A 14,009-nucleotide genomic window follows, 5' to 3' on the forward strand; every position below is an offset into this window, starting at 1 on the left:
AGTTTCATTTCTAATCCTGTTCTGCCATTTAACTCCCAATATTCTTATGAGGGTTTTTTTTTTTCAAATCTACAAAATCTGTATAATATTGTTTCATTGTAATACCAAGACTCATGTCCGCACAGTAAGACTGATCTCACTAATCTGATATATAGCCTGATTTTTATATGTAATTTTAGGCGATTTGATTTCCAGATTTTATTCAAACTAGCCATTGTCTGATTTGTTTTTTTCAATCTTCCATATAACTCAAATTCTAAAGATCCCATATTAGATATCATAGTTCCTAAATGTTTAAAAGATTCCACGTCATTAATCCTTTCTCATTGCAATGATATTTCATCTTCCATTGCATATTCTGTTCTCATCACTTGTCTTTCTTCTATTTACCTTTAGCCCAACCTCATGTGATATTTCATGCATTCTTGTAAGCAAGGCAAGCTTTGATCATCCTTTGGTGTTTTGCTAATAAGGACAGCATCATCAGCATACTCTAGGTCTGCCAATTTCTTATTACCAATCCAGTCCAATCCTTCACCATCTCTGACTGTTCTACGCATTACTAAATCCATGAGGAGGATAAACAACATAGGTGACAACGCATTCCCTTGGAGTACTCCACTGTTCACAGGAAATTCATTTTATAGGACTCCACTAACATTAACTTTGCACTTACTATGATCATGAACAGGCTTAATCAAATTTAAATTTTTAAGAGGAACTCCATAACAACGCAGGACTCTCCAAAAAAATTGGGCAGTGCACACTATCAAAGGCTTTTTCATAGTCCACAAATGCCATCAAAAGTGGATTTCTATATTCTACCCATTGCTGTACCACATATCTTAAAATGACATGTACATTGTGCATAATGTATTTTTTATATTTTTAGACTTAAGATAAAATTATTTTGAATAAAAAGCTGATTGTAGCATTGCATTAAATTGTTGAGATGAGAGTAGGGAGAGCATGGATACATCTTTAACATAAGGCATACATTACTAAACAAATTAGAAACAAGTGTACTTTGGTAACTGGTTTTAAAATGGTGTGACCATAGAATTTCAAAATTTGTGTCCTAAGGGAACTGGGAAAATTGTATTTTGAATGTGGAAGTGCCAGAGAGGCGGTTCAAAGGCTAGATTAAAGAAATGAGATCCCAAGCATAGAAACATATTGATATATGGGGAGAAAGTTTGAGAAACTTGAAATCAGCAAATCAGGAATTGGAATAAAGTCATTTGGTTATAATTATTTAAAATGCAAAGTGCTTATGAGTATGGAAAAAAAGTAAGCAGTGTATAGAAAACCTAAGATTCTAATGAGGAGAAATTCTTTAGAATTCAGTTAAAATTTATTTTTGCAGCCAGTGCATGGACCAGACAATCGAGTTCGTGTCGTAATATTCGGGGGTTTGTATGGCTCCCAGCCTGTCGGAAGAGAATTGGTGATTCGTTTGGCAAGGCATTTGGGAGAAGGATGGGCTCGTAAGGATGAAGATATCCAAAAGCTGTTGAATGAAACACAGATAATTTTGGTGCCTGCTGTCGACACTGAAGGTTTCGTGACTGCTGAATCTGGTAAGAATTCACATTTAATTTTACCTTTTTGGGGATGAATTTATCGGAAAATTATGTGTGAAAAATAGCATTGCCAAATTTTTTTACCTTTCATTTGATCATGTTTGTTCCAGCACTATATACAAACTTCATGCTCTTTACATAGGAGTGTTATTTCGGCAATAGCTGAAACTAGTGGTTAAAACTTGTGCAAGGGGAAACTACCCTCCGCTAGTTAACGGGGTTAGATCAGGACCCCACTCACACCAGCACCAGTAAACAGCCGTCACTGTTTATTTCAGCTCCGTAGAGGAATTAGTCTTACCTTCCCATCAAAACCTTTTTAACCAGTTACGATTAAAAATTCCTTTCTTTTTTCAGATTGAGACCCTGAACTTCCCTTTTGTTTAAACTCCGTTGCTTCCCTTAGCAAAGCAATGACGCCCACCTCCGAGAGAAGTCACTTCCGTCGCCACTTGCAGCAATTCCTTCCTTCCTTTGGAGGTTTAGGGTCTCCCTGCTAAGGAATTGGTCTAAACACGCACTAGACTCTTCAGAATGCACACCTATCACAGGGTGCCAAGGATTACCTTCTAAGTTTCCATCTATTTTTATGGTAGAAGAATCTACTAGACTACCTAGCTTTGAACATTGGGGACAGAAGGGAAAATTCTTCCAGTACCCTTTCTTGGAAGCTGGGAACCCTAAGGACCATCAGCTGCCAAATCTGGAGGAATGGAAGAAAGTGATCCTGCTAGAGAATCTCTTGGGAGCTCGTCACCCAGAGGACCAGCAACAGCCAAATCTGATGGACTAGAAGAAAGAATTCCCACAGGAGCCTTTCTTGGAAGCTGAAAACCTGAAGGCCCAGCCACAGCCAGATCTCTAGGCAGGAGTGTGCAAGTCTGAAGACAGGTCGTCTTTACCTGGCTGAACTGCACCAGAAGTGGGCTAACTATAACGGGATCAGATGGAAGCTTCTACTGTTTTAGCCATCAGAGAGGCATCTACCAGGGATGCAGGCATGCCCAGTCCAAGAGGACTGGTACCCTGCCTAGTGGAACACTGACCTGGATCAAGCCTAGGCAGAGGCATGATCTTCAAGCTCTCCCCACTGGGATGTATCTCTATACATGTCTTGAGCTCCTCCTTTGTCTGGTCTAGGACATTCTCATATCCAAAGTCAACAGCCTGGAAAGGGGTCTGGTCCACTAAGGCCCCATTTCCAAAATCTCTTAACTGTTAAATTTGAGATATTAATATCAGAAGAACCCACATTTTTAGAAAATACTTTCACATAAAAAGAAGGATGTTCTGCCTCAGGATCCATATTCTGAGCAGCACTAACACACTCCAAACAAATGTACCACCTATCAGGGACCCAAGCCCTGCCCCAATTAGCAGAACATTCACCATGTACCCAACAATACTCATTACCCCATCTAGGGTTAGTGGGTTTTTAACATCCTACTGAGATGCAGTTAGGCTTCATTTCTTACATCTGTAATTGGAACAATCTAAACAAAAATGGACATTACAGGAGGGCAGAACACTGCATCGATGTACAATGGGCCAGCAGGTGGATAAAATCAATTTTTTATCTTTAATATTTTGGCAATTTTAAAATTTGAAAGTAGATATATTAGACCTAATATGGTAGGTTGGCCAGGGCACCAGCCACCCTTAGAGATACTATCACTAGAGACTTATTGGGTCTTTTTGATGACTGGCCAGACGGTACTACATTGGATCCCTCTCTCTGGTTACAGCTCCTTTTTCCTTTGCTTACATATCCACCGAATAGTCTGGCATATCCTTTCCACATTCTCCCCTGTCCTCATACACCGGACAACACTAAGATTGCCAAACAATTCTCCTTTACTCAAGAGATTAACCACTTCTCTGTAAATGTTCAGTGGTTACTCTCCTCCTGGTAAGGGTAGATGAGGCTCTTTAGCTATGGTAAGTAGCTCGTTTTGGAGGACATTCCAAAATCAATTCCATTGTTCTGTAGTCTTGGGTAGTGCGATAGCCCCTGTACCATGGTCTTCCACTGCCTTGGGGTAGAGTTCTCTTGCTTAAGGGTATATTTGGGCACACTGATGTCTTATTTCTCTTCTTGTTTTTTAGAAGTTTTTTTTATAGTTATGAAAGATCTATTTCAATTTTTTTTACTATTCCTAAAATGTTTTATTTTAATTCTTCATTACTTCTCTTGTAGTTTATTTACATCTTTGTTTACTTTTCTCACTGGGCGATATTCCCTGTTGAGCATGTGAGCTTCTAGCATCTTTCTTTTCCAAATAGGGTTATAGCTTGGCTAACAATAATAATAATAATAATAATAATAATAATAATAATAATAATGATAATAAAGGAATTCAGTGCTATATTTCATGCTCTAGGATTCACATTGTTCTCCCATATAAAACTTTTTTTTATTGTTTATTTAGATACTGTTTGTGAAAGGTGTGCTTATAAAAAGCATTTATATTTTTATCCTATTTTGTCCATTACTGTATAATTTAAAAGGAGTAGCCAATATATTTTAGCTAAATTTGTTAGTTATAACTTCATAACTATAAGTCAACAATAAATTATTGAATATTTTCACATACAGAAAAGTCCCTAAGAGGGTGCAAAAAAAATGAAAAGCCTTACAAAGATTGGTAGTGGTGCCATATGATACATAATTTTATGGTAATCAATATCAGAAAATACTTTTTGCTATTTGCTGTAACTTTTTCTACCAGGCACATCAACATTTAGAAAAATATGGAAAAAGGTGTTCATAGAAAATAAGTGTTACGTATGGAATTACTGTTAAGCTATAGAATTTCTCCTTTTTCAGATATATTTTAATTACTAGATGAACACTGATATCGATTAGCCATATCACTTGACTGAAGCAAGTGAAAGAATAGTTTGAAATAGAAAAAAAGAAATCATACAATGTAGTGTACTGAACTCTGGCATCTCTTCCCAGAACCCATATCCTATGATATTGGAAGGATACAACACCAGGTCTAACTACTTGTCAGACTTAGCACATGGTACTGTACACTCTAAGTAGGGGGATGGACACAACCATCCTCATTAAGTAACCCCAGATGAAATATTCTTTAGGACATTTAAAAGTTGGGATGTATCCTAATCTCATGCCCGATAAATTAAACCATAAGATGATAAACGATAACAGCAGAGAAGAGGGACCAACAAATGCACTCAGGTCATCACAGCAGAATGGTGTCAGCAAACAAGCCCTCATGTACAAAACAGTAATTATAATGTTGAAATAGGCTGCTGATAACTAAATCCCCATTAAGATGAGCAGGAATCAGGGGATGAGTGACAAAGGGCCCTCTTAACTGAATATCAACGCCATAAGAATGATTACCCATTACTATGAATATCCTACTCAAAAGAAGGATAAAACTAAACATGGGTACCTAATTTAATAATGCTTGATTAATGCATGATAACAGCTGCATGACATGATGCACTCGGTGAAGATGACTGGGAAAGAATAGTGGTTGGGGCCTCTTGATGAAATAGGTGCAAGGCTGAACTGGGATGATGGTTCTTTTCTAACACGTAGTGTGTGACATCACATGTGGCAGACAACATGAAGATTTGTGGGTGCTGTGGTAAGTTCTAATGCGCCTGAATTTGCAAGGTCTCCGTTATATTTTCTGAGTCCGTGCTCTGCTTGTTGATACACTGCCCCTAGAGCAGAAGAATAATATTTCTTTGGTAATCTGGTCATATTGGATTCCCTGTTCCATCCTTAAACAGGAAAGTCCCTGGAGACCGCACAGCACAAAAAATAAGGTTTTCCTTTGTCAAAACTTCTTTTCTAAGGAAGAAAAGATTTTATATGCAGTAGAAAGATCCTGTTGTTTTGATAAGAGAAGGTATGTTTTATTTTCTATTGCATTTTACTCTGAACTGAAAAAAATTTTCTGTTCATTGTAAAGTGATAATTCTCTCTATCTGCAATGGCACTTCCCCCAATTTTGTGGTGGTAGCCAACATCAAAAAAAGAAAGAACAAAAAGGGATTTTTCACTTTATTTTTCCTGGCCTGACGAGGGATTCAGCCGAGTTTGGTTGATACTGCTAGAGTGCAACAGCCCACCCTTCCCCGTTAGCCACCCCATTGAAGTTTCATATGCTAAATACCCTACTGCTGCCACCTCAGAGGTCACCAAGGCGACTGGAGGAAGCGGCAGGGCCTATCGTAACTGTCACAATTGCTCGCCATTCATTCTTATTTATGGTGCTCTCTTTCCTATCACCCAGAGCTTAGTTCACTCCATCCATCCACCCAAACCTTGACCTTCCTTCCACCCAAACCTTGACCTTCCTCTTATACTTCTCCCATGTACTCTTGCATTCATCTCCTTCTTCAGCAGACAGCCATTTTTCATTCTCTCTACATGACCAAACCACCTCAGCACATTTATATCTACTTAAGCTGCTATTTAATTTCTTACACCCGTTCTCACCCTCACTACTTGTAGCCAACAATATCTAATTTATATATACCAGCTATACTCCTCAGACATTTCATCTCGTACACATTCCTTTTTTGTCTCCCCCGTCGCATTCATCCCCCACAACTTTGATCCATATATCACAGTTGGTACAATCACTTTCTCATACAAACTATATTCATTCCTAACCCCCTATTCTTTACCACTCCCTTCATTGCCACAACACTTTACATCTTTCATTCACTCTCTGACATAGATAGATAGATAGATAGATTTTTATTGACCACAAATTCTACAATAAAAATTACAATAAATATAATTGCATATTAACTTGAATCTATTATACAATCGGGATATTTACATTATTTTATACACAATGTAGTCCATGAAATTACAGGATTTATTTGGTTCCTTAGCATATATCACAATTAAAATCATTAAGCATATTTCCTATAAATCACTTTACATAAAATTAGAAATTAATATTAAACCAAAGAAAATATATCTATGGGTAACAGTTCAAGATTGAGTGGGCAATTTTCACAGTGGTGTGTACATTTTTGACAAGGATCTGATTAAATTAATTTATATTATAATTAGTTCATATCTTATATCTAATAGGGCATGATTCCACCACATACAGCTCCGTTTGTACCTCCCACCAAGGGCATAGTCTCTCCTCTACTGGGAGGCGACCTCGACCTCTTCTGTTCCATTTACCTGTTTCAATAGTAAGGTTATGAGAGCTTAACCTTAATCTAATAAGAGAAGTTCTATATATATCATTAACATTAATCCTTTTTGTATATACATCGTGTACAGTAAATTGAGGATTCAATAATCTATATGTTTCTCTACGAGATAAATTAGATTCTATTACAGCCTATTTTAAGTTTTGAAAATCTTTTTTAATCACATCTTTATCTATTGAAATCAAGTTTGACACATATCTACCAGTAGGTGTATTGTACTCTAAAGTAAGTTTCATTCCATGTACCCATGGGTCGTCTACCATCCCGTTCCTATCTCCACATATTTTTGAAAAAACTTCCTTTGTTTATCTCTTACAACAGCTTTTAGTGTTGGCATTCCTACTTCCAAATAACACAGATCATTACATGTTGACTTCCGAACACCTAATAGTTGTTTAGTTCCCCAGTTATATAATTTAAAAACGGACCCAAAGTACTGTACTAAACTGATCTACTTCCTCGAGTAACTCTCCATTCAACATGGCATTCAATCTAGCACCACTACCCCCTCTCGTGCATCCCATAACCTTACTCTTATCTATATTAACTCATCTTCCTTCTGTCACTCACCCTTCCAAACTCTGTCACTAATCCACCCAGCTTCTCCTCCAAGTCTGCAACCAATACAGTATCATCTGCAAACAACAATTGATTCCCCTCCCACTCATGACCACTCTCATCAAACACTCGAGCATTCACCTTTCTTACAACTCCATCTCTAAACAAGTTGAACAACCCTAGGAACAACACACGTCCCTATCGCATCCCCACTATCTTTGGAAACCACTCACTTCATTTGCTATCCCAACACACGTTTTACTACCTGTGTATAAACTTCTCTTCTTGCATCAACCTTCCACTAATTCCATATAACCTCATCTAATTCCACGTCGCTTCCCTATCAACTCTATCATAAGCGTTCTCAAGATCCATAAATGCAATGTACACCTCCTTACCTTTTGCTATACAGTATTTTTTCTTGCATATTTGCCTAACTGTAAAAATCTGATCCATACATCCCCTACCTCTCTTAAAACCACCTTTCACTTATAAGATTGCATCCTTTGTTTTATCTTTAATCCTATTAATTAACACTTTACCATACACTTTTCCAACCACAATCAACAAACTTAATACCACTAGAATTACAACACAGATGCATATTTCCCTTATCTTTGTATAACGGATCAATACATGCACATGCCCAGTTCACTGGTACCATTGGCAAAATGAAACAGATATTAAACAATCTCATCAACCATTCACATACAGTCACCCCCTCCCTTCCCTTAATGTCTCTGCCCCCACACCATCCATACCATCTCTGCCCCCACACCATCCATACCATCCCTGCCCCCACCATCCATACTAGGTGCTTTTCTCGAGAGAGAGAGAGAGAGAGAGAGAGAGAGAGAGAGAGAGAGAGAGAGAGAGAGAGAGAGAGAGAGAGAGAGGAGAGAGAGAGAGAGAGAGAGAGATATTGATTGATTTTGGTATTTCACGGGCTTGGAAATAGGAAATATCCAGTTCAATGTTACCGAGTTACATGACAAATGCTGCATAGAATGATAATAAATGGAAATGATTTCAGTAAGCTAACATTTACTTGTGAAAATTACGGACAATACCAATATATATGCATATATATATATATATATATATATAAATATATATATACTCATATACATACACACACACACATATATAATATATATATATATATATATATATATCCATATACATATACATATACTAGCAAGGGCACCCGTGCGCTGCAGCGGTAAATGAAAAATTAAAATAAGATTTATGCAAATGTTTCACTGGTTAATTTGGCATTTTATGTATTTGTTTAAAATACAGTCATTTCATTTATTCAAATTATTTTCTCATAAATGAAGATATGAAGAATGTTAAAACATTTTTATTTCAGTAAAAATTTAGAAACTAAGTTTGATTACTTTATTTTAACAATTAAAGGATTATAACGCCCTTTACAGTGAAAGAGCTTAGGAGCCTTTAAGAAAGAGAGAGAGAGAGAGAGAGAGAGAGAGAGAGAGAGAGAGAGAATTATTTCAAAATATTCAATATCATAGATGAAATATTCTCTTTTGAATAAATAAAATCAAATTTTTTTTTTTAATTTATTATGAAATTACTCTTTCTCTAAGGAGTATGGCTGGTGTATCTCGAGTAGATAGGGTTAGGAACGAAGTGGTGAGAGTGAGAACGGGTGTAAGAAATGAGTTAGCAGCTAGAGTGGATATGAATGTGTTGAGGTGGTTTGGCCATGTTGAGAGAATGGAAAATGGCTGTGTGCTAAAGAAGGTGATGAATGCAAGAGTTGATGGGAGAAGTACGAGAGGAAGGCCAAGGTTTGGGTGGATGGATGGAGTAAAGGAAGCTCTGGGTGATAGGAGTATAGATGTGAGAGAGGCAAGAGAGCATGCTAGAAATAGGAATGAATGGCGAGCGATTGTGACGCTGTTCCGGTAGGCCCTGCTGCTTCCTCCGGTGCCTTAGATGACCGCGGAGGTAGCAGCAGTAGGGGATTCAGCATTATGAAGCTTCATCTGTGGTGGATAATGTGGGAGGTTGGGCTGTGGCACCCTAGCAGTACCAGCTGAACTCGGTTGAGTCCCTTGTTAGGCTGGAGGAACGTAGAGAGTAGAGGTCCCCTTTTTTTGTTTTGTTTCATTTGTTGATGTCGGCTACCCCCAAAATTGGGGGAAGTGCCTTTGGTATATGTATGTATGTATGAAATTACAATCAATTCCACAGAATAGATAAAACATTTTTAGTTTTGAATGAATGAAATCAACAAGTTATTTTTTTTAAATGTATTATTAATGAAATTACAATTAAAAAGAAGGAACTCACATTACAATATCAGAAGTGGTAGATGACGAGCTTGATGCAGATTTCTGTTGATGACAGAATTTTTGGCGATTTCCAGCGACGACAGGCTTTGCTTTTATGATATAATACAATGCCCTGAAATAATTTTTCTCTTTCCGGCATACATAGACTCTATCATTCTTTAGTTTCGAATTACATAAATCTACAGAAATCCTTAACGTGAAACTGCATGACTCGGCAGAAGATGAACAACGGTTGTTGTTCGGTCATTTGGAGAATAAATAGAACTCAGTCAGTTCAAGGATATAGCCAGGAAGAGGGGCAGACAAATACTTTGCTTTATATATATATATATATATATATATATATATATATATATATATATATATATATATATATATATATATATATATATATATATATATATATATATATATACTGTATATATATATATATATATATATATATATATATATATATATATATATATACTGTACAGTATATATATATATATATATATATATATGTATGTATGTATGTATGTATGTATATAATATGATAGTTGAGAAGTCAAGGAATGATGTAAGAAAAGATAAACTTTTGTCTGTCATTGTGTTTATTGCTACTAGGGTTACAATTGTGATTAGCGTTACCAATATTGAGGAAATTTCCTAATATCTGTGAAATATAGGAATTTGGAAATTAAAAAAAAAAATATATAAGGGAAAGATTTATATGAATTTAAACATTTTCAGGTAATTATATATAGTATGGAGATAATCCGTTGTGATTTTATGATTTTAAATATAAGTTTTTAATGGAATTCGACTAAAATCAGCTTTCAACAACTTTCATTTCTGGTGTCGTGGGTGGGAGGCCGTGCGTGTTGCTACTGTTCTTAAAATATTCTATTTTAATTATTCATTAATTCTCTCATAGTGTATTTTCTTGTCTCATTACCTCATTGGGCTATTTCTCCCTGTTTGAGTCCCTTGGCTTATAGCATCGTTCCAACTTGGGTTGAAGGTTAGCTAGTAATAAAAATAATAATAGTAAGAAGAGGGGATGAGCTTTTTTAGTGAATCATTGTATGATATACTACCTTGTGTTGTACAGTGAACCCTCGCTACTTCGCGGTTCGACCATCGCGGATTCACCACTTCGCGGATTTTTTCCATAACCCATATATATACAGTAATATATATATATATATATATATATATATATATATATATATATATATATGTATGCATGTATTTATGTATATATGTAGGTATGTATATGTGTATACATATAAATATATATATATATATATATACACCAACACACACACATATATATATATATATATATATATATATATATATATATATATATATATATATATATATATATATATATATATCTAAAGTAGGAAGATGTGATGTAGTTCTAAGGGAAAAGTATGGGAAATATGTCTGGGTAATAAGCAAAGCTCTACCTCCAGTTTGTTTCTTCATTATGATCAGAGATAAATGTAAACAAAACATTGGCTGCCATTTTTTATCGTGCTTTTTAGCGTGTTTAGGAAATGCATGATATAAAATCACTTTTAATATTTGTGCCTGTTTTAGTTTAGGGTACTGTAGTACATGCATTAAGTGTTCTGTACATTAAAGGGTAGTTTGTTAACAGAACTACGTACAAGGGAAGGTTTTAAAAGTCTGAATATACATGTTGAATAAATAGGTAAATATGGTGTCACTACTTCGCGGATTTTCACCTATCGCGGCCGCGACTGGAACCTATCTACCGCGATAAACGAGGGTTCACTGTACTCTATTGTAAGATATAGAAATAATTTTAACTTTGCCAAGGTTTATATTCGTAAGTAACGTATCTGGTACGTCAAAGTGTATTGTATCTGGCATATTTTAATGTTCAGCTGGCGTTATCGTGGCGAAGTGGTTAGTGTGGTGTGTGATCTCCAAGAACATTCCTGTGAAAGGCTAGAACAGGGAATCCAATGTGACAAGTAATTACCTATGAAATACTTTTTTCCTAGCTAAAGTGCCAGTTTATCAACATTCAAAGTGTAGGCATAGTGAGTTTTAGGTAGATCTACAGATTCAGGTTCTATTAAATTTGTCACAGCTTCTTTTATGCTGATATACATTGGACATGGAAGGACACATCACCAAGAATCAGTAATGGTACTTTGGCCAAGGCTACCTGGTTACTCTGTGCTTGATTACCATCTTTTGAATTGGCTGGCCAACATGTTTTCTTTACCTTCAATAAAATAAACACATGCTCTTGGTAAAGAAAGTAGCATTTTAGCGATGAGTGCTAACTGACGTGCTATGTTTCTTTGTCATCTTCAGTTTTCCAGTTTTGTTGGTTGTGATCAGACCTCTTCAGATTACTTACATATTACTGCATATTAAGATATCTTTTCCTTATTTTTTAGCAATTATTACGTGGAGTGTGCAAGGAAATTTTTTATTGGGAGATCATGGTGCGCATATCCTTTGTATATTGTGTCAGAAGCAGTACTATGATTTAAATAACTTGTGAATTGTGTTTCCATGACGGTACCTCTCATGGAAAAGTATGTTCCAATAGTTACCAATCAAGTTACCTGTTCAAAGCGCAAAAGAAAGCATGCTGTTAGTTCAGGGGGAAAGAGGCAGGAAAGCTTAGGCTAATTGATTATAGCGGGGATGGTGACAATAATGGCACATCTCCACCTTTAGATTATACATAATCAGCCAACTTTCGTTAGCGATGAACTTCATAAGCTCTTGACGTCACTAGCTTCCTTTACTTAAGTGCCGAACTCATTTGAATCATGTCTTTAAAGCAGTAACTCTAGTCCTACCTGCCACATTGCCAAACCTAACCTAATGCCCTAAATTAAGTCTAATTTTAAAGGTCTTTCTTTCAGTAAGGGATCTGAAAGTTTACTACTTAGTAACAATTTGAAAGCCTCTCACAGACTAATTCTGTTATTACTTTAAACCCTTCTGCTGCTAAACTAGGGCAATGGCACAATCCTAGTTGCTTTATAAGACAGCTAGATTGTGAGGCAGAAGACTGAGTGGGTAGTCTGAATCCTGAAGTCCCTCCACTTCCTAAGTAAATGCTCCTAAGCTATATTATATTACATAGGTGGATGGCATAGCATATCAAAATGAGTCCCTTAAATCTTGTGATGAACAAAGTTTCAACTAAACTCAATCACTTGCATTAGGTTTCTATTGGCAGTTTGTTCCATTCACTTATAAGCTCAGCCAATAGCTCATCACTGGTCAAATGGATTACTTTAGTAGTCTTGTATATGTTGTACATGGTTAATATATGTAAGTTTTAATAACTATATTGTAATTTTGATATTTTGTATCTATTCTTTGTACTTAATCTCCATTTATTCTCTTTTGTAGGTATCTGTGGATATAGTAATGTCAAGGAAATGGAAAGTGAAGTTGGAGGATCATTTGCAGCTGAGATAAGTGATCCATTTGCAGAGGCAACAGTTAAATTATTGGACCAGATCCAACCACATGTTTCACTTTCCTTAGAATCTGGTGGAGTGTTCATGAGGTAAATAATTCTTATAAATATTTATTTACAATATTAGATCTTATGCAAGTCTGTGACCTAAAATTTGACTCTATAATATTTTTTTTTTACAGTTAACTTGGAAACAGTAAGACCTGATTGAAAGATAAAGACAAAGCAATGTAATGGAAAATGAAGGTCCATTTTAGGAAACTTGGTAATGTCCAAAAGGCACCGCAAGGCACAATGTAGGCAGTAACCCCTGTGGTGCTTTCCCAATAATTACTGCCTTTATAGCCATGATGCTTCAATTCATAATTGTCTGAAGGTTTTGATATGTTATTGTATTTTTATAGATATCCATGGGATAATCCAGTTGCTGTTCCCCCTACCACATCTGATGAAGCTCGTTTCCAAGTCCTCACCGAAGCATATGCGCGCACTCACCCTTCAATGATGAATGTATGTATAGATTTCAAAGTCCTTTTATCTTGTGATTAGGGGTTAAAATTCAGTTAAGTGTAGGTGGCTTTTAATGGATATTATTCTATTAAATTTCTTATTGATCATTAAGTATGCCATTTCATCTGTTAGTTATAAATTCATTTGGTATCTGCATACCATGTATTATTTCAATTCAATATGAAAATATCTTCATTTCCAACTCATTTGTTTAATAAAAAGGAGAAGCTATTACACATCTTTATTCAAGTGTGCTTCTACACATATTCAAAGCTTTCTTCCTTGAAAATAAGGATATGTTTTCAGCATGGAATTGATAACAAAGTACAATAGAAGTCCCTTCAA

The 14,009-nt window shown here is 35.9% G+C and overlaps 1 protein-coding gene across 1 annotated transcript in view; it reads left to right on the plus strand.

Annotated features, from left to right (window-relative positions):
* Nucleotides 1–14,009, plus strand: part of LOC137643132 (carboxypeptidase D-like) — a 261,470-nt gene that overhangs the window by 67,734 nt on the left and 179,727 nt on the right. Inside the window, exons 6-8 of the mRNA XM_068375982.1 lie at nt 1,367–1,580; nt 13,085–13,244; nt 13,559–13,664. Of these exons, the coding sequence (XP_068232083.1) occupies nt 1,367–1,580; nt 13,085–13,244; nt 13,559–13,664 (480 nt within the window). The remainder of the gene's footprint in view (nt 1–1,366; nt 1,581–13,084; nt 13,245–13,558; nt 13,665–14,009) is intronic.

Source organism: Palaemon carinicauda, chromosome 6 (genome assembly GCF_036898095.1).
Source record: "Palaemon carinicauda isolate YSFRI2023 chromosome 6, ASM3689809v2, whole genome shotgun sequence".
Classification (NCBI taxonomy): domain Eukaryota; kingdom Metazoa; phylum Arthropoda; class Malacostraca; order Decapoda; family Palaemonidae; genus Palaemon; species Palaemon carinicauda.